Source organism: Lepidochelys kempii, chromosome 2 (assembly GCF_965140285.1).
Source record: "Lepidochelys kempii isolate rLepKem1 chromosome 2, rLepKem1.hap1, whole genome shotgun sequence".
NCBI lineage: Eukaryota > Metazoa > Chordata > Testudines > Cheloniidae > Lepidochelys > Lepidochelys kempii.
Genome location: NC_136381.1, coordinates 199,348,024 through 199,373,967, shown reverse-complemented (window position 1 = coordinate 199,373,967; position 25,944 = coordinate 199,348,024). Strand labels below are relative to the sequence as shown.

At 38.0% G+C, this 25,944-nt stretch overlaps 1 protein-coding gene across 7 annotated transcripts in view; it reads right to left on the bottom strand.

Moving 5' to 3' along the window:
* Nucleotides 1-5: 5 nt before the first annotated feature.
* The window catches only part of TOP2B (DNA topoisomerase II beta), a 129,519-nt gene continuing 103,580 nt past the window's right edge, over nt 6-25,944 (bottom strand). For 6 of the 7 annotated variants that reach the window (XM_073333463.2, XM_073333460.2, XM_073333461.2 and 3 more), the window contains 16 exons: nt 25,598-25,829; nt 22,958-23,092; nt 22,242-22,442; nt 20,344-20,539; nt 20,106-20,197; nt 18,116-18,271; nt 17,889-17,972; nt 11,876-12,073; nt 11,371-11,518; nt 9,761-9,919; nt 7,830-8,034; nt 6,962-7,044; nt 6,501-6,611; nt 4,274-4,396; nt 735-832; nt 6-490 (listed from right to left, as the gene is read on the bottom strand). In XM_073333463.2, coding sequence (XP_073189564.1) covers nt 329-490; nt 735-832; nt 4,274-4,396; nt 6,501-6,611; nt 6,962-7,044; nt 7,830-8,034; nt 9,761-9,919; nt 11,371-11,518; nt 11,876-12,073; nt 17,889-17,972; nt 18,116-18,271; nt 20,106-20,197; nt 20,344-20,539; nt 22,242-22,442; nt 22,958-23,092; nt 25,598-25,829 — 2,383 coding nt within the window. In that variant the 3' untranslated portion in view covers nt 6-328. The remainder of the gene's footprint in view (nt 491-734; nt 833-4,273; nt 4,397-6,500; nt 6,612-6,961; nt 7,045-7,829; nt 8,035-9,760; nt 9,920-11,370; nt 11,519-11,875; nt 12,074-17,888; nt 17,973-18,115; nt 18,272-20,105; nt 20,198-20,343; nt 20,540-22,241; nt 22,443-22,957; nt 23,093-25,597; nt 25,830-25,944) is intronic. The other variant, XM_073333459.2, reaches the window with a different exon arrangement.

Here is a 25,944-nt window from a genome sequence, read left to right as displayed (position 1 = left end):
AGTGACAGGTTTTCCATTTTTAATGTTTAAACTTCATTTCAAAAAGCAGGTCTGCAGTTTGCAACCATGACAATTAAAATATGTGCTTTAGCACAGCTGACTAAAACATTTCTACGAGCCAGTCAGACAAATACATGACATTTCAATGAGTAAAAAAGATCATAAAACTGTAGGTGTAAGAACAAAATGTTAAAATGCCTACACACAATAAAAACCATCAATTACATCATCACATAAAATAAGTCAAATGTACAAAAGTCTGCGACAGAAGGGACAAAAGGACAACACAAGATATTTGTTGGAAAATGTTTGTGTGCTCTTTGGGCACTTAATTAAACATAGTAAAATCATCATCTTCATCAGACTCTGCAAAATATTTCACTTCTTTTCTAGCCCGACCCATCCGTGGCTTAGATGCTGGTTCAGAAGCAAAGTCTGACTGAAAGATGTCTACATCAGAATCCTGGTCAAAGGAGGCTTTCTTGGATTTCTTAAAAAGAAAAAGAAAAAACCCATGATGCGATAAAAATACAGAATTCTGACATTCACACTGGAAACAAACATTTCTATAACATTTAGATTCTAGACCTATCTAAAATCCCAGTTCAGAATAATGATCAGATTTAGACGTTTTAAAATATTGTAAAAATGCTTCATGTGATACAGAAAATAACAGCTGGATATCAAGAAGCCAAACCTTGTCTTTTTCATGCAACAACAGACCCTGAACTGACCTTGCTTGGGGCTGACTTGGGTGTTTTCTTCCCAGGGTTGTATTCACCTTCATTTTCAGAACCAGATGCTTTCCTTTTCTTTGATCCTCTACCCTTTCCTGGTTGAGAAAAAATAAAATAATTTTACTGATATTAAAAAAGTGAAATTTCTTGGTGTTCTGAATGTTAGCAGATAGATTTCTAAAACAGTTTAATTTCATCCAAAGGCTAAAACATTCTATAGTTTCACTTCTATCTATGCAAAATGTAAGTAAAATGCTACCATTCTGCCACTCCAATGTGTCTCACTTTCTGTTTCATACCTTTATTTTGCTTCTTTGAAACTATCATCTTGTCATAGGAATCTCACTCTTGCATTTCATGCACTCAGTTCAGGACAAGGCAGTGCTCTACTAGATCTACACCTGTTGGATCTCTGAGGCAGTGGTAGTTAAATGAGATCTCCACTCTCCTTACAGGCTATCCATGACCAACTGTCATCATCATCTATTCAGAGGAATTAGCCTGATGTCTCATCACTGAGGCATTCTTTCCATGTAGTCTCTGGCTATTCTGTTCAGTCTGCTGTGTTGTATCTACTTAGGAGCTCTCAACTGTGAGGGAGTGGACCTACTATAAAATTCAGCTGTGGCCATAGTGTGAGGGATGAAAGCTGGTTTCCCACTGAACTGATTCAAAGGGCCAAAACCTCCTACACTAGGATAGTTTTGCTCTGTCTTTTACTGGGAACATGAGACCCAAGAGTGAAAATGGTATCTGAAGAATAAAGGTTCCTATAAGAAACATGAGTAATTATGAAGAAAGAGGTTTTGTGTCATTAAATGAATTTCCATAAAGTACAGTTCACTTAGCAGTTTTACAACATTGTCTATTGTGGGAGATACCAAGTCAATGTGTAATGCTGTACCAATGAGAAACATCTCCTGGTGCAAGTGCTGGAGGAACCAACTAGGGCAGAGCTCTTCTTGACCTGCTGCTCACAAACTGGGAAGAATTAGTAGGGAAAGCAAAAGTGGATGGGAACCTGGGAGGCAGTGACCATGAGATGGTCGAGTTCAGGATCCTGACACAAGGAAGAAAGGAGAGCAGCAGAATATGGACCCTGGACTTCAGAAAAGCAGACTTTGACTCCCTCAAGGAACTGATGGGCAGGATCCCCTAGGAGAATAACATGAGGGGGAAAGGAGTCCAGGAGAGCTGGCTGTATTTTAAAGAATCATTATTGAGGTTACAGGGACAAACCATCCCGATGTGTAGAAAGAATAGTAAATATGGCAGGCGACCAGCTTGGCTTAACAGTGAAATCCTTGCTGATCTTGAACACAAAAAAGAAGCTTACAAGAAGTGGAAGATTGGACAAATGACCAGGGAAGAGTATAAAAATATTGCTTGGGCATGCAGGAGTGAAATCAGGAAGGCCAAATCACACCTGGAGTTGCAGCTAGCAAGAGATCTTAAGAGTAAAAAGAAGGGTTTCTTCAGGTATGTTAGCAACAAGAAAAAAGTCAAGGAAAGTGTGGGCCCCTTACTGAATGAGGGAGGCAACCTACTGACAGAGGATGTGGAAAAAGCTAATGTACTCAATGCTTTTTTTGCCTCTGTCTTCACGAACAAGGTCAGCTCCCAGACTACTGCACTGGGCAACACAGCATGGGGAGAAGGTGACCAGCCCTCTGTGGAGAAAGAAGTGGTTCGGGACTATTTAGAAAAGCCGGACGAGCACAAGTCCATGGGACGGATGCGCTGCATTTGAGAGTGCTAAAGGAGTTGGTGGATGTGATTGCAGAGCCATTAGCTATTATCTTTGAAAACTCATGGTGTCGGGGGAGGTCCTGGACGACTGGAAAAAGACTAATATAGTGCCCATCTTTTAAAAAGGGAAGGAGGAGGATCCGAGGGAACTACAGGCCAGTCAGCCTCACCTCAGTCCCTGGAAAAATCACAGAGCAGGTCCTCAAGGAATCAATTCTGAGGCACTTAGAGGAAAGGAACGTTATCAGGAACAGTCAGCATGGATTCACCAAGGGCAAGTCATGCTTGACTAATCTAATTGCCTTCTATGATGAGATAACTGGCTCTGTGGATGAGGGGAAAGCAGTGGACATGTTATTCCTTGACTTTAGCAAAGCTTTGGATATGGTCTCCCATGGTATTCTTGCCAGCAAGTTAAAGTATGGACTGGATGAATGGAAGATAAGGTCAAGAGAAAACTGGTTAGATTGTCGGGCTCAACGGGTAGTGAACAATGGCTCCATCTCTAGTTGGCAGCCGGTATCAAGTGGAGTGCCCCAAGGGTTGGTCCCAGGGCCGGTTTTGTTCAATATCTTCATTAATGATCTAGAGGATGGCGTGGATTGCACCTTCAGCAAGTTTGCAGATGACACTAAACTGGGAGGAGTGGTAGATATGCTGGAGGGTAGGAATAGGATACAAAGGGACCTAGACAAATTAGAGGATTGGGCCAAAAGAAATCTGATGAGGTTCAATAAGGACAAGTGCAGAGTCCTGCACTTAGGACAGAAGAATCCCATGCACCACTACAGACGAGGGATCGAATGGCTAAGCAGCAGTTCTGCAGAAAAGGACCTAGGGGTTACAGTGGACGAGAAGCTGGATATGAGTCAACAGTGTGCCCTTGTTGCCAAGAAGGCCAATGGCATTTTGGGATGTACAAGTAGGGGCACTGCCAGCAGATCGAGGGACGTGATCGTTCCCCTCTATTAGACATTGGTGAGGCCTCACCTGGAGTACTGTGTCCAGTTTTGGGCCCCACACTACAAGAAGGATGTGGAAAAACTGGAAAACGTCCAGCGGAGGGCAACAAAAATTATTAGGGGACTGGAACACATGACTTATGAGGAGAGGCTGAGGGAACTGGGATTGTTTAGTCTGAGAAGAGAAGAATGAGGGGGGAAAAGATAGCAGCCTTCAACTACCTGAAAGGGGGTTCCAAAGAGGATGGATCTAGACTGTTCTCAGTGGTAGCAGTTGATGGAACGAGGAGCAATGGTCTCAAGTTGCAGTGGGGGAGGTTTAGGTTGGATATTAGGAAAAACTTTTTCACTAGGAAGGTGGTGAAACACTGGAATGCGTTACCTAGGGAGGTGGTGGAATCTCCTTCCTCAGAAGTTTTTAAGGTCAGGCTTGACAAAGTCCTGGCTGGGATGATTTAGTTGGGGATTGGTCCTGCTTTGAGCAGGGGGTTGGACTAGATGACCTCTTGAGGTCCCTTCCAACCCTGATATTCTATGATCTCATGGCTGACTAGTTCATATTAGGAAATGAACGGTTTTCATGACACTCAGTTCTAGTTTTAGGAACAGTGCTGTTTTTTCATTCACAAAACTCAATTTGATCCTGTGTTATACAGAGAAGCTGAGAAAATCAGACAATTCACTTAATACAACATGCTTGGAAGTGTAAGCTTTAGTGGTGATGGGCTAACATTAGTAAGATATAATGTAGTAAAATTCTACAGATATGTATCTATAGTAAAATAATATACTAATCCTAACAATGCAGTGCACCAAAATCCTTACCTTTGGGTGGTGCAGTCTTCTTTGGAATGCCAAATTCTGAATCTGAATCAGAGTTTATAATTTCCATCTTCTTCCGCTTGGGAGATCTTTTAGGTTTAGACGGTATGTCTGAAGCTGGTTTTGCTGTTCACAAAATCAGAGATACTAAAGATGCTGAATTCACATATTAGGTTAATAAATCTTATAGTTAAATAAGAAGATACTAGGCACTCTGATTATAGTATAATTATCATGTAGCATGGGGTAATTAATTGTTTTTTGGCAAGGTCCAGATTTCTTGGTCAAGGTATTGTCAAGGTCCAGACTCCAGAGAAAATAATACAAAAACAATAACAATACTGATGATAAGTAAATAAAAAGATGTCACAGTCCATTTAAAAGCATCTGGCGGTTCGGATTTGGCCCATGGTCTCCCTATTAACTACCTCTGATGTAGCAAATGAGTAGGAGAGAAGAGTTTTCTGTACTTGGGAAAATTATGCCCCTTATACTCAGGCTGAAGCTTTCTCTCTGTTGCATTAGCTGGAGGTCAATATTTGTCATTTACGGAATTAACTGCATCAATGAGGTTGGAGCGCAAAAACTGAAATGTTTTATTTAAGACTCTTGTGTTTTGTGCGCAAATAACTCAAACACAGCTTTGTTTTAAAGTCTAAAAATGGGTATTTGTTTTTAAAAACAATGCATCACTTCAGTTTTGAAAAAAGTTAAATTGTCTGCATCCACATAGAGAGACTTCAAGTGTGCATATTTCTTTTTCACATTTATGACAGCTGAGAATGTTAACCTCAAAATGGAAAAATGTTCTATTTGAGTAAACATTTTTCTTTCAATGTTCAGTTTTATGGTTTTAGACTTACATAATAAATTAATAATAGTTATGAAAAAGGAGGGGTAGTAGGAAAGAAAGCCTACAAAACTACTGGGGGTGAAACAGAGGAGGCAGGATACAGAGGCCGGTGTCATGAAGAAGTAGATGAGCTGGGTGCAGGAGAGGGGAAGGGAAACATGAAAGAGACAAGGAGAAAGAGACAAGAAAGATATGGAGGGGCAGAGTTGTGCAGTGACTTAAAGGTAAGGGCCAACTAGTTTGAACACCATGTGGAGGAGAACCATATTTTTCACCATTTTAAGTTAAGGTGTGTGGTAAGAAAAACAAGTATTAGAGAGGGACATAAGTCTCTTATCCTTAAAAGAGGGATCCTTAAAAGAGGGATCCTCTCTCACTGAGCTAGCAGTCCACAGGCCAGTACGCCACGAGATGGAACCCATAAGGAAGGATTTGCCCAGGAGAAGAAATAGCCCGTGGAAAGACAGATCAAAATGAAAATGGGAAGCATTTACACAAGCACCACGATCAGAGGGTTGCCCAGAAAGATCAGTAGCTTTGTGCCTCACTTTCCCTTCAGAACCATGACTGATGGAGCTGAACCTCCTGATGAGTCTTGGCGCTGGCTAACAGGTCTAAAAAAAATCCGAACATCACTGCGGGACCAGATTCAGCCAATGAACGATACACTTACATGGGGACAATTCACCCATTCTAATTCTCTCTGCAGCACATGCAAAGGCCTTCCCTGTGAGCGAGACTAATTCTGTCATTCCCACTGAAACAAATAGGGGACCCCCAAAGCTTCAAGGAGGGCCTCTTATCCTGAGGATTCCTAGTATCCAAGAAAGACAACTATACTAAGAGAAATTGACCTTAATCTCCAATTCCCTACCAGATTCAGAGAATCCTGGTGATTTCTCCTCAGCACCCATGTTATCTTTTATTTCTCTTAAGAACAGCCGTAAGAGATCCAAGAAGTGCTCTGAGCCTTTAGATTAGTTGTTTGCTCAACCCACTGGAGAAAACTTCAAAGCATGAGCACCTTGGAGTGACTACTTCAGTTTAAAAGTGCCTCCTGGAGCTGTCCGATATGGACCTAGAGTTTCACTCAGGTCATGGAGCCTCTAATGGCCAAAAAAAATAGTTCATGAACACCAATCTAAATTTTAACACTAATCTCAGATATGGAAAGAATTAGGATCTGTGATCACAGTGGCCAGTGAAGAGAGACAGACTAATATAATTAAGAAGCTGGAAGGGGTTTGTACCCTTTGTTCCACACTACTGGGTCCCAAGGAAAGGAACTCCCACTATGGGGATCTGTAGAAGTAATGTTATTTAGGAGAGCTACTCTTTCAGTAAATAGGTTGATTTACTACAAATACAGCTAATTACCTTTTTTAGCCGCTACTGTTTTACTTTGAGTTTTTTCTGTTTGTTTCAGGGTAAATGAAGATGAGAAAACTGGAGCAGAATCCTCTTCATCACTGTCTAATTTTGTTGCATCTAAAAGCAAACAAACAAACAAACAAATGAAAAAAGAGTTCAGGACATGATGTAAGCATATACATTGACTGCATGATTTAATTCTACTAGATATAAAATGTATTTGATTCCAGTTAAAGTTAAGGCTATGAAGAAAGTACACCTGACATTCTAGGGAGTCAATAAGGACATTGCAAATTCTTCTTATCTGTGATAATCTGACAACTACAAAACTTTTGGCATATGCTTTGTTTTTCTAGCATTATTCTTTCCAGATTTACAGAGATTTTTCTGATTTGACCAAATAACCTACAAAGTCTGTATTGAGTGTGTGTGTGTGTGTCTCTATAGTGTTAACTGAGTAAACATACCATCATCTGTCTTCTGAGAATAAGATGGAAATGAGAACAGGTTTCCAAAATCTTGATTCTTCTTGTCGTGAGATGTTTTTCTACTTTAAAAAAAATGAAAAAAAGAAACTGTATATGCATTGTGCTATATACATTGTACTGAACGGGCACTGTACTAAACACTTCAGAGATTAAACTAGTATTGTAAAATATATAGCACTTTTGCCACCTCTTTGCAAAAATTTACCACTATATAACTATTTCTCAGCCAAATTTTTTGACCATTTGACATTATTGGAAATTTTCAGTTTTGCTATTTTTGTCAACCTATTTTGTATACTAAAACTGAGGCAGGGGGCATGGTGAGAAGCAGAGAAACTTAGCAATGCCATTTGGCAAGCAGCACCTTCAAAACTATAGTACTAGTTGGGCCACACTATGCTTGCTTCCACATAGGTGCACTGGAAAGGTGAGAATATGCTGAGAATCCGTACCGGAGGCACTCATAAGGAGGCTGCAGATGCCGTTTAGGAAATATGGGGGAGGATAAGGTTAAGCTAAATCTAGGTTCCAAAGCTGGCATGTCTGTATGAGGCTATCCCTCCCCAGTCTCCAAACTCCGGGAAGGAGAGGGTCAGGAAGTATTCCTAGAACACATTATGCTTCATTGACACACACAAGTGAAATGCACCTCCACCCCTCCCCAGCAGGTATAATTTGGCCTTTAATACCATCATTTTGTATATGCATATTATTAACTTGTTAATCCATTGCCCAATTGTCCCCAAAATGATCTCCATGTTTCTGATTTGAGATGGACCAAAATCACTAAAGAGTTATCTTAAATTAAAAAATAATATTAAAGAAACTATTTGGTTACTGTACTTACTCTGGTGAAGGTTTTGATTTGACCGGAGAGAAGTCATATTCATCTTTATCTAAACTGTCTGATGGAACAAACTCATCCTCTCGGTCATTTATGACCGGAGATGCTTTTACTTTCAGTTCATCTAAATCATTATTATTGTTGGCATCATCGTCATCAGCATCATCTTCCTCTTCTGAGAAATCAAAAGTATACTTGGGTCTTTCAGCTAAGAAAAATGGAAAGCATTTCAATGTAGTTATTATTTTTATTATTGTAGCATATAGAATCATAGAAGATTAGGGTTGGAAGAGACCTCAGGAGGTCATACAGTGCAACCCCCTGCTCAAAGCAGGACCAACCCCAACTAAATCATCCCAGCCAGGGCTTTGTCAAGCAAGGCCTTAAAAGCCTCTAAGGATAGAGATTCCACCACCTCCCTAAGTAACCCATTCCAGTGTTTCACCAGCTTCCTAGTGAAATAGTTTTTCCTAATATCCAGCCTAGACCTCCCCCACTGCAAATTGAGACCATTGCTCCTTGTTCTGTCATCTGTCACCACTGAGAACAGCCTAGCTCCATCCTCTTTGGAACCCCCCTTCAGGTAGTTGAAGGCTGCTATCAAATCCCCCCTCACTCTTCTCTTCTGCAAACTAAATAAGCCCAGTTCCTCAGTCTCTCCTCGTAAGTCATGTGTCCCAGCCTCCTAATAATTTTTGCCCTCCACTGGACTCTCTCCAGTTTGTCCACATCCTTTCCGTAGTGGGGGCCCCAAAACTGGCCTCACCGGTGCTGAATAGAGGGGAATAATCATTTCCCTTGATCTGCTGGCAGTGCTCCTACTAATGCGGCCCAATATGCTGTTAGCCTTCTTGGCAACAAGGGCACACTGTTGACTCATATCCAGCTTCTCATCCACTGTAATCCCCAGGTCCTTTTCTGCAGAATTTTGGATTTTGGTATATCTTTGCTTGCTAGATTGAAGAGCCTTCTATCGGTGTCCCAATGTGCTAGCCACTTCACAAACAAATAATAAAATGCAATCTATGTTTATGACAAGATGCAACAGGTAGAAAAAGCAAACAAATGGTGATTTGGGGGTTGAAAGGACAAGGTAATAAAATTAACAAATTTTGCATAAAAAGCAGAAATCACAGATTGCCAATGCCTAGCCATTGTCAGATGGCAGTGTTCTGTAGACACTAATCAATGCCATCTACATTCATCTCTTAAGGAAGGATGTGAAATCTATCTCTTAAGAGGGAACATAAATGACTGAACCCATCTCCATTCTTTATTATTTTAAAGCTTGAGCAAACTGTTCCTAAATCCCTAAATTTATGAACAATTTTCAGGATACATTTCTCAGATGCTGTCTACCTCAGACTGTGGTATGTTCATATAGCAGGAACTAAATATTTTAGAACAGATTGTGGTTTTTCTTTTGGTAGTTTTATAGTAGTCTGCCTCTGTTACCTAGTTAAAAATATATAATGTAACTGCTTTGTAATAGCTGAATCTTGTTTCCATTTACCTGTTTCATGAGTCTTTTTTTTTCCTGTTAACTAGGAAGTATGGAGTTCTAGCATCTGCCAGTCCACACTGCAAAACCTACTATTATAAAGAGTTAATTCCAAGAAACATTCATCTCTTAAGGAAGGATGTGAAACCTACCTCTTATGAGGGAACATAAATAACTGAATGTATCTCCTTCTTTAATAAAAAGCTTAGTGTTTTAAGCAGAATTTTAGCAGTATTTTAGAGCAGAATTGACAACACAAGCTATATGCAGGTTATCAAGTCCCCTATTCAAAGTAAGGAAAGATCAGGATTAAAGATATTCTGAGAGGCATATTTAAGACTTAAGTTTGCATATTCTGTTCATACAGTAGTTCACCTACAGTCAGTCATTCTATAATACACAGTGCTTCTTTTATAAAAAAAACTGGGAGTACCTGCAGCTCTTCTAAGCAAAGAGTCCCTTGGAATAATCACAGGTTCATTTTCTTCTAAATCACTTTCAGACTTGGATTCATCATCTGACCAAGGGTTTCGTTTCTTCACTTTTTTTGCAGTGGATTTTGTGGAAGATGGTGTTCTTCTCACCCTGGTACCTACAATAAAATGAAATACTTAGAACGGGGTAGGGGAGGGAGGGTGTTAAGGGGGCCAGGAGGGGCACGGAGAAGGGGCACAGTGTTTTTTCTTATTCTTTATAATGCCTAAAATTGGCTTCCTACATTTCTGTAAAAGCTTTTCTGAAAGGAGTATCAAGTTCTCATTTCCCCTTTTCTTCCCGAAGGACATTTACCAATCTTTGAAGGTCCAGGTAATACAACTTTACAGAAGAATGAAGTCCCTTCTCTTATACACACGCCTCTCCCTCTTTGTCCTTTACTTTCTCATTTTGCATCCTCTTTTTTGTTTGTTTAGTTTTTTGCAATCTATTTTTATTTTCTCTTTTTTGCTTTCCTCATCTATTTCTTGTATCACTAGAAGGTTACATGCTGCTCAGGACACAGACATCCACTGGTTATTCTGTGGTGCCAGGATACAAGTTCTGGCAACTGAGTTATATGTTCTGAGAACAGACATGCATAGCCTGGACACTGAGCTGCTTCATGACACTGTAGCTCTGTATGTATGAGCTATGGCCAGTGGTACTGGGGACCACTTCAAGAATATGACAGATATCCAAAAGCTGCCTTTTAATACTCACAGCAGCACATTTGTTCTTGCGAGTCAGGGGGCTTGTCTAGACTCTGGAAACCCACAGCTGTTCTAAGTGCAGCCTTGCCTCCCTGCTTTCACCTCTACCTCTGCAGTAATATAACAACCCCAAAGACTATTAAAAAGAAGTTCTTTTTTTATAATTAAATAAATTAATTTTTCCACTCTATACTCCCAAATCTTAAGCATTCTGGCACAATTTTTTTTAAATCGTCTTTGGAAAGAGACAAAACCTGGAAAAACTCAGCACAATAGTGGTATTTTTAGTCAATTACTAGTTACTAAAACCAGTAGGTTAGAATGGATATGATTATGCAACTACCTACAGCATTTACTACCTCGCCTACTGTCATTGCTACTTTGCTACTAAACTATGGTATAGCTTTTCTAAAGCACTTGGACATAACCTTAGCATGAGAAGGATTATATAAAGCTACATAGTGGTAATTATTATGGTATGTTTCTCCTGTGGCAATGCTTTTAAAAATGCATATGGTCCCTTCTGGTACACTAATATAGTATAAAGCAAAAACGGTATGTTTAAGATTCCTACAGCCTCTAACAAACTAAAGGTACAAAAAAAAGTTGATAATATAATGAACATAAATATAGTACAAAGAAAAGGAGGACTTGTGGCACCTTAGAGACTAACAAATTTATTTGAGCATAAACTTTCATGAGCTAGAGCTCACTTCATCGGATGAATATATATAAAAATATAAAATATATATATTATAATATAAAATATATATATAGTACGTAGCTTTGGCCAGCTGTGTATCTTAATCTTATATAATATGTAATGAGTTTAATTACCAGTGTGCAAGTAACTTACCAGGCTCCTTTTTCTCCCTCTTGGTTTTAGGAGTTTTAGACACTGAGACAGATGTATTCAGTGAGTCCTCGCCGCCACCACCCTCTGCCGGGGTTACACCAAATTCCTCATCAAATTCCATTTTTATTGCTAGAGAATCAAGATCACCCTAAAAATTAAAAAGGAGGTGGATAAATCTGTAGTGAAAAGAAATAGCAATACTGTGTGCTTCAGGACCAAACTGTAATATATTTATTAGTCTTTGCCAAAGAATAAACAGGCCAATACTGAGACTTGGTGGTGAAAAAAACAGCAGTAAGTAATTACAATAAGCTTGCCAATATAAAGCAACCAGAAATTTAGTGCTGTCCTTTTTGTAGACTGTGTGCAATAAAAAGCAAAAGTGTCTTTATAGTTCCACTGGTCTAGTGGCTTGGATTCTTCCTGTGCAAACTGCTAACGTAAAAAGCAGTAGCACTTCCTACAGAACTAGTATACAAATGATAAATTAAATAGTTTGACTTGCCTTCTTCTTCTTTAGCAATTTCTTACTAGCATCAGCTTTCATGGCAGATGTAACCTGTGGAACTATTCTTCTACCAAATGGGGATGGCATGGTCTCTTCTAACTGAAGTTTCTTCATCTTGGGTTTACCAACTTTACCCTTTATTGGTTTGCCAGCCATGCCAGCCAAAATATCTTCTCTTTCTTGAGCTTCTACTTTCTAATGAGCAATAAAGGGAAAAACAGATATAAGTAACTTGTTAAACACAATTCATAGACTAGAAGGACAGCAGGGACCATTGGGACCACCTAGTTTAGATGTTCTCAATGGACTTCTCTGAATTAATTTCTGCTCAAACTAAAGCATCTCTTTTAGAAAAACATCCAATCTTGATTTTAAAACTTCCAGTGATGGAGAATCATCATTTGGCAAGTTATTCAACAGTCAGTGACCCTCACTGTTAAAAAACTGCACATTATTTCTAGTTTGAATTTGCCTAGCTTTGACTTCCAGGCACTGGATTTTGTTATATCTTTGCTTGCTAGATTGAAGAGCCTTCTATTATTCAATTTTGGTTCCCCACATAGGTACATATAGCCTGTGGTCAAGTCAACCCTTAACCTTTTCTTTGATAAGCTAAATAGATTGAGATTCTTGAGTCTTTCACTATAAAGGAATGTTTTCCAATTATTTAACCATTCTTGTCATCTTCTCTGAACCCTCTCCAATTTATCAACGTCTTTCTTGAATTGTGGACACCAGAACTGGACACAGCTGTTGTACCAAATACAGATGTAATATAATGTCCCTACTTCTACGCAATATTTCCCTTTTTATACATTGAAGAATTTCATTAGTCTTTTTGGTCACACTGGGAGCTCATGTTCAGCTGATTTTTCCACCATGATGCCCAAGTCCTTTTCAGGTTACTGTTCCCAGGACAGAGGTCCCCAATTTGTATGTATGGAATATATTCTTTGTTCCTAGTTGTATGACTACATTTGGCTGTATTAAAATGAACATTGTTTGCTTGCACCCAAAATACCAAGTGATCCAGATTGCTCTTTTTCAGTGCCATTTCTTCTTCATTATTCACCACTCCCCCAAACTTTGTATCATCTTTATCAGTAATGTTTTTGTTTTCTTCCAGGTAATTAATAAAAATGTAAATAGTGTAGGGCCAAAAAACAATCCCTGCAGAACCCCACTAGAAACACACCCATTCAATGATGATTTCCTGTTTTCAATACAATTTGAGACCTATTGCTTAACCAGTTTTTTTACTCAGTTTAAGGTGTGCCATGTTAATTTTGCATCATTCTAGTTTCTTAATCAAAATGTTGTGCAGTAGCAAGTCAAATGCATGACAGAAGTCTTAAGTATATTACATCAACATGATTATCTTTATCAACCAAACTCATGATCTCATCACAAATGATATAGTTTGACAAAATTAATTTTCCATAAACTCATGTGACTGGCATAATTATATTACAAGGTATTAGACCTATTTGGGAACTAGCTCAATCTATAGACATTAAAATTTTGAGCATGTGAGGATTTTCTGTGCATTACAGTTAAGCTCAATGGTCTTTTTAACTTTTGGAATTACAGATTTCATCTAATTCTGGTCAGACTGATCCAACTGTAGCCTGGAACCAATTTAAACTTGATTTTACATTCAATATTCAAAGGTAATTATGCACAGTAATTATTCCAAAAATCACTTCTTTCAGTTTGTTCTTATTGCCACAGGTATGAGGAACAGAAGAAAGAGACACGCTGAGGAGACAGTATTTTGCATGAAAAAGGAAACCTGGGATAGGATCTACAATTAACATGTAAGTAAAGAATCACAGAATCATAGACTTTAAGGTCAGAAGGGCCCAGTATGATAGTCTAGTCTGACCTCCTGCACAATGTGGGCCATAGAATCTCACCCACCCACGCCGGCAACAAACCCCTAACCTATGTCTGAGCTATTGAAGTTCTCAAATCGTGGTTTAAAGACTTCAAGGTGCAGAGAATCCTCCAGCAAGTGACCCGTGCCCCACGCTGCAGAAGAAGGCAAACGCCCCCCAGGGACTGTGCCAATCTGCCCTGAAGGAAAATTCCTTCCCAACCCCAAATATGGTGATCAGCTAAAACCTGAGCATGTGGGCAAGACTTACCAGCCAGACACCCAGGAAAGAATTCTCTGTAGTAACTCAGATCCCACCCCATCTAACATCCCATCACAGCCATTGGGCATATTCACCACTATTAGTCAAAGATCAATTAATTGCCAAAATTAGGCTATCCCATCATACCATCCCATACCCATCATACCATACCATATCCCATCATACGATAAACTTATGTCTTTTGCCACCACTGCTCCCCTTGGGAGGTGGTTCCAGAACTTCACTCCTCTGATGGTTAGAAACCTTCGTCTAATTTCAAGTCTAAATTTCCTGATGGCCAGTTTATACCCATTTGTTCTTGTGTCCACACTGGTACTGAGCTTAAATAATTTCTCTTCCTCCCTGGTATTTATCCCTCTGATATACTTATAGAGAGCAATCATATCTCCCCTCAGCCTCCTTTTGGTTAGGCTAAACAAGCCAAGAATCGTATATTGTGATCTACACCTAGCAAGGGACATAACAGGCAATAAGAAAAGCTTCTATAAATGCATTAGGAACAAGAGAAATACTAAGGAAAGTGTAGGTCCACTACTTATCAGGGAAGGGGAGCTCATAATAGACAACAGCAAAAAGGCGGAGGTGTTTAATGCCTATTTTGCTTTAGCCTTAACTAAAAAGAGTAATTGTGATTTTGTAATTGTAATATTAGTAACATAGGGGACAGAACACAAGACAGAACAGGAAAAGAACAGATTAAACATTCAGATAGGTTAGATGTATTCAAGTCAGCAGGGCCTGATGAAAGTAGACCTCGGGTACTTAAGCTGAAGCAATCTTGGAACCATTAGTGATTATCTTAGAGAACTCATGGAGGACAGGTTGAGGGCCCAGAGGACTGGAAAAGGCCAAATAGGTAAAAAAGAGAAAAGGACCCAGAGAATCATGCACCAGTAAGCCTAACTTTGATAAATGGAAAGGTATTGGAACAAATTATTAAACAACTAATTTGTAAGCACCTAAAGGATAACAGGGTTATAAATAATAGCGAGCAAGGATCCGTCAAGAACAAATCATGCCAAACCAACCTAATCTCATTCTTTGACAGAGTTATTGGCCTACTGGATATGTGATATATCTTGATTTTTGTAAGACTTTTGTAAGACAGTCCCCCAAGACATTCTCATAAGAAAACCAGGGAAATGTGTCCTAGATGAAAGACCATATTCAGAGAGAGTTATCATAAATGGCTCACTTTCAAACTCGGAGGAAATATCTAGTGGGGTCTAGTCAGGATATGTCCTGGATCAGGTACTTTGCAACATTTTCATTAGTGACTCAGATAATGGAGTGGAGAGTATGCTTATAAGATTTGCAGATGACACCAAGCTGGGAGGTGTTGCAAGCACACTGGGAAAACAGGATTAGAATTCAAAATGACCTTGATAAACTGGAGAATTGGTCTGAAATCAACAAATGAAATTCAATAAAGACAAGTGGAAAGTAGTACACTTGGGAAGGAAAAATCATATGCACAAATTCAAAATGGTTAGAACTGGCTAAGGCCAGGCAGTAGTACTACTGAAAAGGATGTGGGGATTAAAGTAGATTACAAATTGAATACGAGTCAACAATGTGAGACAGCTGCAAAAAAGGCTAATATTCTGGAGTGTATTAACAGAAATATTGCATATAAGACACGGGAGGTAAATGACCCACTCTACTTGCACTAGTGAGGCCTCAGCTGAAGTATTGCATCCAGTTTTGGGCACATTTTAAAAAAAGATGTGGACAAATTGGAGACAGTCCAAAGAGCAACAAAAATGATAAAAGGTTTAGAAAACCTGACCAATGTGAAAAGGTTAAATAAATGGGCATGTCTAGTATTGAGAAAAGAAGATTGAGAGGGGGACTGGATAAAAGTCTTCAAATACATTAAGAGCTGTTATAAAGAGGATGGTAATCAATTGTTCTTCATGTCCACTGAAGGCAGAAGAAGAATGGACTTAATCTGCAGCAAGGGAGATTTAGATTAGATATTAGGAAAAATGTTTTAACTATAAGGACAGTTAAATACTGGAACAGGTTTCCAAGGGAAGTTATGAAATCCCTGTCACTGGAGGTTTTTAAGAACAGATAAGACAAATACCTATCAGGGATGGTCTCGGTATACCTGGTCCTGCCTGAGCATTGGGGGGGGGAAAGGGGGGGAATAGATGACCTGTTGAGGTCCCTTCCAGCCCTACCTTTCTATGATTATATGTAAGGCTGTCAAGTGATTAAAAAAATTAATCACGATTAATCATGCTATTAAACAATATCAGAATACCATTTATTTAAATATTTTTGGATGTTTTCTACATTTTCAAATATAGTAATTTCAATTACAACACAGAATCCAAAGTGTACAGTGCTCACTTTATATTTATTTTTTATTACAAATATTTGCACTGTAAAAAATAAAATAAATAGTATTTACAAGTACTGTACTGCAATCTCTATCAGGAAATTTGAACTTCAGGAGATACTGCTATTCGCTTCTTGTTTACAATGTCACCTGAAAGTCAGGAAAGGCATTCGCATGGCATTGTTGTAGCCAGTGTCACCAGATATTTGAGACAGTTGTGCTAAAGATTCATATGACCCTTCATGCTTCAACCACCATTCCAGAGGACATGCATCCCTGCTGATGGTGGGTTCACTGCTCGATAATAATCCAAAGCAGTACAGACTGATGTGTGTTCATTTTCATCATCTGAGTCAGATGCCACCAGCATCCACGGTTGATTTTCTTTTTTGGTGGTTCAGGTTCTGTAGTTTTCGCATCAGAGTGTTGCTCTTTTAAGACTTCTGAAAGCATGCTCCACACCTCGTCCCTCTCAGATTTTGGAAAGTACTTCAGATTCTTAAACCTTGGGCTGAGTGCTGTATCTATTTTTAGAAATTGGTACCCTCTTTGCATTTGTCAAATCTGCAGTGAATGTTTCTTAAAACATGTGCTGGGTCATCATCTAAGACTGCTATAACATGAAATATATGACAGAATGAGGGTAAAACAGAGCAGGAGACATACAATCCCCCCCCCCCCCCCCCCCCCAAGGAGTTCAGTCAGAAATTTAATTAATGCATCATTTTTTTAACGAGCGTCATCAGCAGCAAAGCATATCCTCTGGAATGGTGACCAAAGCATGAAGAGGCATACAAACGTTTAGCATATCTGGCATGTAAATACCTTGCAATGCCGACTACAAAAGCGCCATGCAAACACCTCACTTTCTGATGACGTTGTAAATAAAGAAGCGGACAGCATTATCTCCCGTAACTGTAAACAAACTTGTTTGTCTTAGCAATTGGCTGAACAAGAAGTAGGACAGAGTGGACTTGTAGACGCTAAAGTTTTACATTGTTTTATTTTTGAGTGCAGTTATGTAATTAAAAAAAATCTACATTTGTAAGTTCATGATAAAGAGATTGCACTAGAGTACTTGTATGAGGTGAATTGAAAAATACTATTTCTTTATCATTTTTACAGTGTAAACATTTGTAATAAAAAATAATATAAAGTGAGCACTGTACATTTCGTATTCTACGCTCTAATTGAAATCAATATATTTGAAAATGTAGAAAAACATCCAAAAATATTTAATACATTTAACTGGTATTCTATTATTAACAGTGTGATTAAAGCTGCGATTAATTTTTTTAATCAATCACATGAGTTAACTGCGATTAATTGACAGCCCCAATTATATGTTGATGAAAGAAAACAGCCATCCTGGCACGACATATCAAAAGATTTCCTGCTCCCAATTTATTGTACATTATTTCTATAACTGCTTTTTAAGGAAAACAATAACAATTAAAATGTTAATTCTTAATAAAAACTTATTCATAAATGTATTTAAACATACATCAAGCTCTTCAATGAAAGCTGCTAAATCTTCTTTCCAAAGATCTGAAGGAGACTTCCTCCGGAGGTCAGTGAGTTCTCTCCCCTAAAACATAAAGGTAGTATGTAGCAATTTAGGTTACTATATAAAGAATACCAAATTTGAACATTCACAATATAAATGCTTTATATTAGATCTAATGGTGCTGATGAAATGGTTTCAAAATGTTTTTTCCACAACATTCAAACCTTTGAATCTCTCTGTTTAATTAGATCTTCTACTTTCTCCTTAGTAAGACACCACAGAGACATGTTTAAGATGTAGTTAAAATCAGGGCCTGAGGTAGAGCCTGAAGAAGAGGAGGCATCATCATTCAGATTCTGTGTTTCTTCCTCTTCTGCTGCCTGCAATGAAATCGTATTCAAACTGTAATTTCAAATTATGATTTTATACATACTTTAGAACTATAAAAGAGACTGAATTAGATGGCAGTGCATTCCAATCACATTATACAACTGTCTCTTTCAGGAAAGGACACTAATATTTTAGTTGTTATCTGGAACTGCTTCCATAACCAAGGGTGTTATGAATTTTAGTTTTGGAGGGAATCAACATTTCTCCTTCTCTTATCAGAAATTCTATTATTAAATACCAAACAGAAGATGTGTAATGGTAACATGATGATACATTATATATAATTAAAATATGGTAGCAATAAGAAAATAATTAAAACACACACACACACACACAATATAAAACAGATAAAATTAAATAAATTAAATTAAAAATATTCAGGTAAGTAAATAATTAAACAGCCAAATTCAATAGCAGCATTAAAAAATAACTGATTAAAATTAAAAACCTTTTTCATAAGTATTTCTAACATTTAAAACTTGGAAGATAAAGTAAAATCGACTATGAATCCGTTTAGGTCAAAAAGAGCTCTTAAATCTTCTTACTCAAAGAAGTTACTTCAAATAAAACACTTCTAAAAATGAAATATTCTAGTAAATTTGACTCTGTCTTATACATAACTAAAAAGAACAAAGGTAACATTTATTTTGTATTCCAAAGGTCAATCTCTCATATGCAAATAAATATCATACTGTATGCTCAAAAGAACAGTGTCAGATAATGATCAGTCATGCATGTATGGGTTGCATCAGTAAATTGAAGTGTAATACTCTGTAAATAATGTCTGAGTAGGCCAAATTATTGTTCCTCTGAACATGATTATTTTCACACAGGATTGGAAAGGGTTAAGATGGCCAGACAGGCCAATTAATTCCACAGGCTGCACCAGGAGGACTCAGGAACCAGGGAACTAATTAGAAACAGGTTCAGCTGTGCAGAAATAGGCAGGTTGCTGGCAAAGAAGGGGGCTGCTGGGAAAGACTGCAAGAAGGCAGGTAGCAAGAGGGATGACGGTTTGGAGCTGGAATACCCAGAGTAAGAAGATGAACCAGGTGTGGTAGGAAGCCATCCAGGGAAGGAGCAGTGAGGGCTGAAAAGGAAAGTCCAGTACTCCTGAGCTGAAGGTCCTTGGCCTGGAATATGGAGCCGAGGGCAGGCCCAAGTTCCCCTTCCAGCCACTGAGAGTGGCATCACGGGGCAGTGAGAGGGAAGACTGCCTAGGACTACTAGAGAAAAGGGACTGCAACCCTGGAAGGGGGGAACATTGGGTGACCTGGCCAGAAGGCTGAGTCACAAAGAGGACACTGTGGGACAAATGAGGATGAAAGAGGAGCTGCAGACCTGTGTGAGAGAGAATATGACAGCATGCAAGCTGCAGAAGGGGGTGTTGACCTCAAGAGCTAATCCCTAGAGTGACCAGGAGGAGCGGTGCGCCCTATGACAGATAACTGTTTACATTTCAACTTTGAATTAGCCCAGTTTGGGGTTTTTAAATGTATCTATATGCAGAAGAGTGATATGTGGCAATGTTCTTACTTAGTTAATTTCTCTTCAAGATATTAATTTAAATGGTAAACTGGCAAAGGGAAGGAGAGAGAGAGAGACTTTTTTTTTTATATTGTCATTAACATACATGGACAAAAAATATAACCATTTAAATTATACAGATGCTTATAGTTCTTAACACTAACCTAATAAATATTCATAATTCCACACAAGAATAATAAATCTTATCCATAACTATAAAACAATTTCCACATCTCTCCCCTACAAATACCACAATATTTAATCTGCAAAGAATCAAGAGGGACTCAGATCATTTACCTTTTCTTGCGCTTCCTTCCAGGCTTTCACTGGGTCAGATTCAAAACCTCTCTGGACTAACATTTGAATCAAATCTCTCTTTGACCTATTCTCTATGTGTGAGAGACAAAATAAAAGTTTGGGTCAAGAAAACGGATGCCTTTTTGTCTATATGTTATTTTGATCTAAATTACTTCTCAAAATGTTTTTTCTCCATTTACCAGTTCTAACTTGTAAGTTTAATAATTTTTCTTCTTACCTATGGTAATTTTCCCCTGTATCTTCTCTAGAATGAAGCGAGCTTGATTGTTAAGCTTGGTAGATTCTGCCCCCAACATTCCTACAAGCCACTCTTTGCGTAAACTATAATAATTTAATCGTAAATCAAAGAATTCTTTCAGAATATCTTGCACAGTTTCATACTTCTTCAGACATCCCATATGATCAAATAGCACCTACAGAAGATCCAAACAAAATAATATTTTTAAGTTAAACACCACATGCGTGAGTTTATGTATATTCTAATGTTACATATACACATACAATGTATATAGAATTGGATTTTTAAAAAGTTTCTTACAGAGGTGTAAATCAAGATTAACTGCATTGACATCACTGTAGTTTTACCTATGTACAACTGGTATGAGATCAAAATCAGTCCCTAATGTAAAATCATACAGCACATGAACATGCATAGTGATAGAAACAAATCCCATCCAGCTAATGCACTAATACTTTCAAACACTATTTGAAATATTTATGAACATCCCTGAATTTAGCAGAGGCATTCAGGGCCTAATATTAACATATATAAAGTAGTGCAGTCAATTAATCGCAGTTAACTCAAGTGATTAACTCAAAACAAATAAACTCAATTTAAAAAATTAATCGCGATTAATCAGTTTTAATCAAACTGTTAAACAATAATAGAATACTAATTGAAATTTATTATAAATATTTTGGATGTTTTTCTACATTTTAAAATATATTGATTTCAATTACAACACAAAATACAAAGTGTGCAGTGCTCACTTTATTATTATTTTTGATTACAAATATTTGCACTGTAAAAAAGATAGTTTTTTTCAATTCACCTCATACAAGTACTGAAGTGCAATCTCTTTATCGTGAAAGTGCAACTTATAAATGTAGAATTATTTTTTTTACGTAATTTTTGCACTCCAAAACAAAACAATGTAAAACTTTTGAGCCTACAAATCTACTCAGTCCAACTTCTTGTTCACCCAATCGCTAAGACAAACAAGTTGGTTTACATTTATGGGCGATGCTGCTGCCCACTTCTTATTTACCATGTCACCCGAAAGTGAGAACAGGTGTTCGCATGGCACTTTTGTGGCTGGCTTTGCAAGGTGTTTACATGCCAGATATGCTAACCATTTGTATGCCCCTTCATGCTTCGACTTGTAGATTGCCCTATTATATTAAACCCAGTTTCAGCTGAGTTTGTACTTGGCACAGATCAGCTGCGCCTCCATTGCCACTACCAGTGCTACGGAGACAACACTGCTATTTATACTCATGCTAGCTCACTGAGAGCTACTGCAAGCATATATGGACAAGCAGGGGAATCGCTCTCTCGCTCATAGTGTACAGATGTAGTGTAAGGTAAGGCGGAAAATAAGTTTTCATATGAAGAATATCTTTTAGATTTAAATGTTATTGCCTAGCTGCCCAGCTTTTGGGTGAAAAGAAATTTAAATTGTCTAGCTGGCAGAAAAAAAAATGCAGTTACTTCAGGCTGAAAGATACCTGAGCCCTACAATGGATGTGCTGAGATCTTCTGCATATTTTAAAGCCATTGAACCAAATTATTACTGTCATTCTATAATTACAATACGATATTAAATATTTTTTTAAGTATACAACATTGTCCAATGCACTAGATTTTTCTGATGAAGCTTCAAAATTTAAGTTTCACTGCCCAAAACGAATGAATAAGCCAGAGACAAATCTGTTGTATCACAGAACTAACAACTTAAATGCTCAGTAATTCTTTTTGTTAGTAACAAAACATGAAAGAGATGTGCTATGTCATGTATTGGACCAATAAAGTGCCACCAGCAGGCCATCACAAAAACAGGTGAGCTCACAACAAGCTACCGTAATGATTCTGGTAGTCAAACATAGAAAAGTTACCATAGAATTACAAGTAAGACTTGTTTGAAGTTTAAAGACTTTGTGCAATCCAGCAGCTTCTGCTTGAGCAAGTTTTTCTTCCGTCATTTTCACAACAAATTTCACAGTTGTATCAGTGTGGTACTCTTTGTAATCGGAAATTAATGCTGGAGTTTTTTCGGTCCCATTCAACATAGGTTCTAGCACCTGTTCTTTGTATACCTACAAGAAAGATAGCAAACAGTAGAAATGAACAACATAAAGCAAAAATTGTAATGAACAATTCAACATGACTGAACAATGCAAATGGATATGCTCCAAAATCACACAATGTTAAGGGATTATAATGCCCGATGTCACCAAGAGTCACTCATAGAGCCACTTGGTAAAAAAAATTAGTATCTGAACCTTTTGACGAGACAATCTGCAGACCAGAACTGGTACCAGTCGTGCAGGCATTTGACGTCCCTAAGCAAAGAATGGATGGCATGTTTGAAGACATACAGAGAAGAAAAGGGATTGCAGATTAATTCAGGAAGAAAAAATGGTATTCCTTACAGTAAAACACAGTAGGTAGCATGACAATAAACATACCTTCTACTGAGGCCAAGCAAAAGGAAACGCATGCTTTGTTTCCTGAAATGCATACTAACATCAGCCTAAAGAATTCATCTGAATATGTGATTAAGTAGCCTAGAAAAGTTGTTTTAAACTAAATTTATTTCATTGTAACTAACCTGGGTCCATGTTCTCACTGGAAGCTCTGTAATCTCTACTGTATTCCTGTCCACCACAAATATTTCACCACTAACTGCATACTGATTCTGACCAAGTTCCTGGATAGTTCCTTTAAAGTTTTTGTAGTTTGGAAGCTGCAAGTGCAAGTAATAATACAGATTAATAATGTTCTTCAAAACGAAAAGTTGGGAAGAATTATTTGTTTCACATAAAGGTGTAAGTTTGCAACAAAGTTTGCAAGTTTGTAAGTTTACAATACACTGCAGATATATTACAGTACAAACTAAAACAAATACATAAAATGGTGAGAACATATAATTAGAACCCTTTGTGAATAGGTGATACTTATTTGGAAGATGGAATTGCACCAGTGACCGTGAGTTTTTTAGAAAAATGCTAGTGCAGATGTGACATTATCTTATCTGATATATCTGATTAATATATGACCATAGATCATTGTTGCAATCACTGTTATAGATTTGCAGCAAATATTGTACAAAGGTTGTCAAGTGAGGTATCTATGAAAAGGTTATGTTTTGCTATCTGTATTCATGTATCATTTTTGTATGTGAAGTTTTAAGTATTGGAATATCCACCAGCTTTATGGGGATTGTCTACCCTATTCTTTGCAGTTCACCCTAATTGAGTGACCACAGCTATCCCAACTGGGCTACCGGTCACAGCCAGATATACCATGTACGATATCTGCAAAAATGTTATAATTTGCCAGATATGATCATCTTGTTTATATGTTTGTATCATCTTTGTATTATGAGTTATAGGTATGTATGTATGTCTGTACTTCAAACTTGTGCTATGCTTCTGGGTGACATCCCCAGACAGTTTGGCATCAGCACTACCTAGCCTGCTTGATGGCCCGTTAAGGACCATCAGCTATACAACTGACCCATTGAGAGAAGGCAGATACACCTTATGACTCAGCAAGGCATGTAGGAACATGCCTATGGACAGAAGTCTAAGGCTTCCAAGCCATGTGCTGGGCAGCTTGTGTTTGAAACAAAGGAAGCACAGGCTGCATGGCAAAAGACTATAAAAGGCAGCTGCATCTTCTCCATTTTGTCTTCAATCCTGCTTCTTACATCTGAAGGAACTTTGCTACAAACTGAAGCTCTGAACAATGGACTGAATAACCCATCCAACCTGTAGATGTACTCCAGAGACTTGACTTAAGCCAGCACTTGATTCCATCACTGTTACAAACTTGAACCAAAAACTTTGCCATTACTATATATAAGTGAGTCCTTTAATCAGTTTGAACGTTCACCTTTTTCTTTCTTTTTATAAATAAACCTTTAGATTTTAGATACCAGAGGACTGGCATCAGCATGATTTTGGGATCATATCAAAGTTATATATTGACCTGGATGTGTGGCTGATCCTTTGGGATCAGGAGAACCTATTATTTGATGAGACTGGTTGTAAAGAACCACTCATCTCTGAATCCAGTGGTTTTGGTGGTGATATAAAAACTGAAATGTCTGAGGAAACTGCCTTTATGTTCTCCTGTTTCACCACACTGGCTTTTACTTTTGTGGCTGGTTTGGTATATCTTATAAAAGAATAACCACCAGTTTTGGGTTGTGTTTGCCCTATTTCTAAGCAGTTCGTCCTGAATTTGGCATCCTCAGTTGTGACCCACTAAGGCACAGTTACATTAGACAAGGTCCCTTTGGCCAAACAGGACAGAATGCAGGTTAAATACACTGAATTCTCAGGTTGTCCTAAAAGAAAGGCCAACAGATTCCAATTAGTGAAGATTTTCATTTATGTGGCATTCCCAGCAGTTGGTGAGAGGAAATCCTGTGTTGTAAAAGCTGAAGCTGCTTTCTCAAACAAAGGCAGTGAACTGGGATCGAAGTGCAGAAGTCCAGCAAGTGGAATCTGAACTGAAAAATAAAATTTAAAAAATAAAACTTTGTTCTATGAAACGGGCAAATTTAACCCAGCACTCATGTCCAAACTAGTAATAAACATGAAAGGGTTGTTTCTGCTGTCTAGATTTCAGCTGAATTTATGCCAAAATGATTTCAGACTGAGCTGGGCTCTTCTTTTCTTCTAGCATTTGGAGCCTTTTCAGGTACGTGGCAGCACTGAGAGCTTCCCCAAAAAAACTTTAAACAAATGAACACACAAGAGTTATGATTTGGAAATTGCTGGTTTTCCTGTTTAATAACAATATTTTTCTTCTAGCTATAGAGGAACATAAAAGGGAACATAGTTCAGTCGAGACAAAGGATGCTTTAGAGATTCCAATGCAAGCCATAGAGGCTTTAAGGTTGGCTGAAGATATACTGTAACTTATCTTAAAGAAATGACTGATACAGCTTTTTAGCTACCAGATCGCAATATTCAATAGATCTTTCCACAACTGTGATTTTGAGAGCCCACTGACAAATCAACGAGTAGAATGGAGGAAAAAACCATTAAAAGAATCAGTAAAATTACAATATACTGATTTCAATGGGAATAAGACATAAGACAATAAATTCCTCTCCAGAGGTGATAATCATTTGGCAGTGATGTGTTTCTAAAGTGATATAAGATGCTCTTTATAAATGCAAAACTCAGGTTTGTTTAGGAAACATAAAAATAGCAGCATACACTGTGAGTTACATTACCATAGGATGGGGATCCAAGCCATCCAGCATTCGTCTGACATTGTTCACAATCTCTCTGGTATCATAGTTAGGAAGTTTACACGCCCATCCTGTACCAATTCCCTCAGCACCATTTACTAAAACCATGGGAATGATGGGAATATACCACTCTGGTTCTACACGCTGGTTATCATCATAAAGGAATTTAAGCAGGTTGTCATCCACTGCAGGAAAAAGCAGCCGTGCTAAAGAGCTTTGAAAAAAAGAAGAAAACAACATACTTTAACAAGAGCCCAGTAAGTCAAAAAATGTGTTACATGATGAAGATTAATGGGCCCAAATTTCATCTCATTGAAAAAAATTGTATT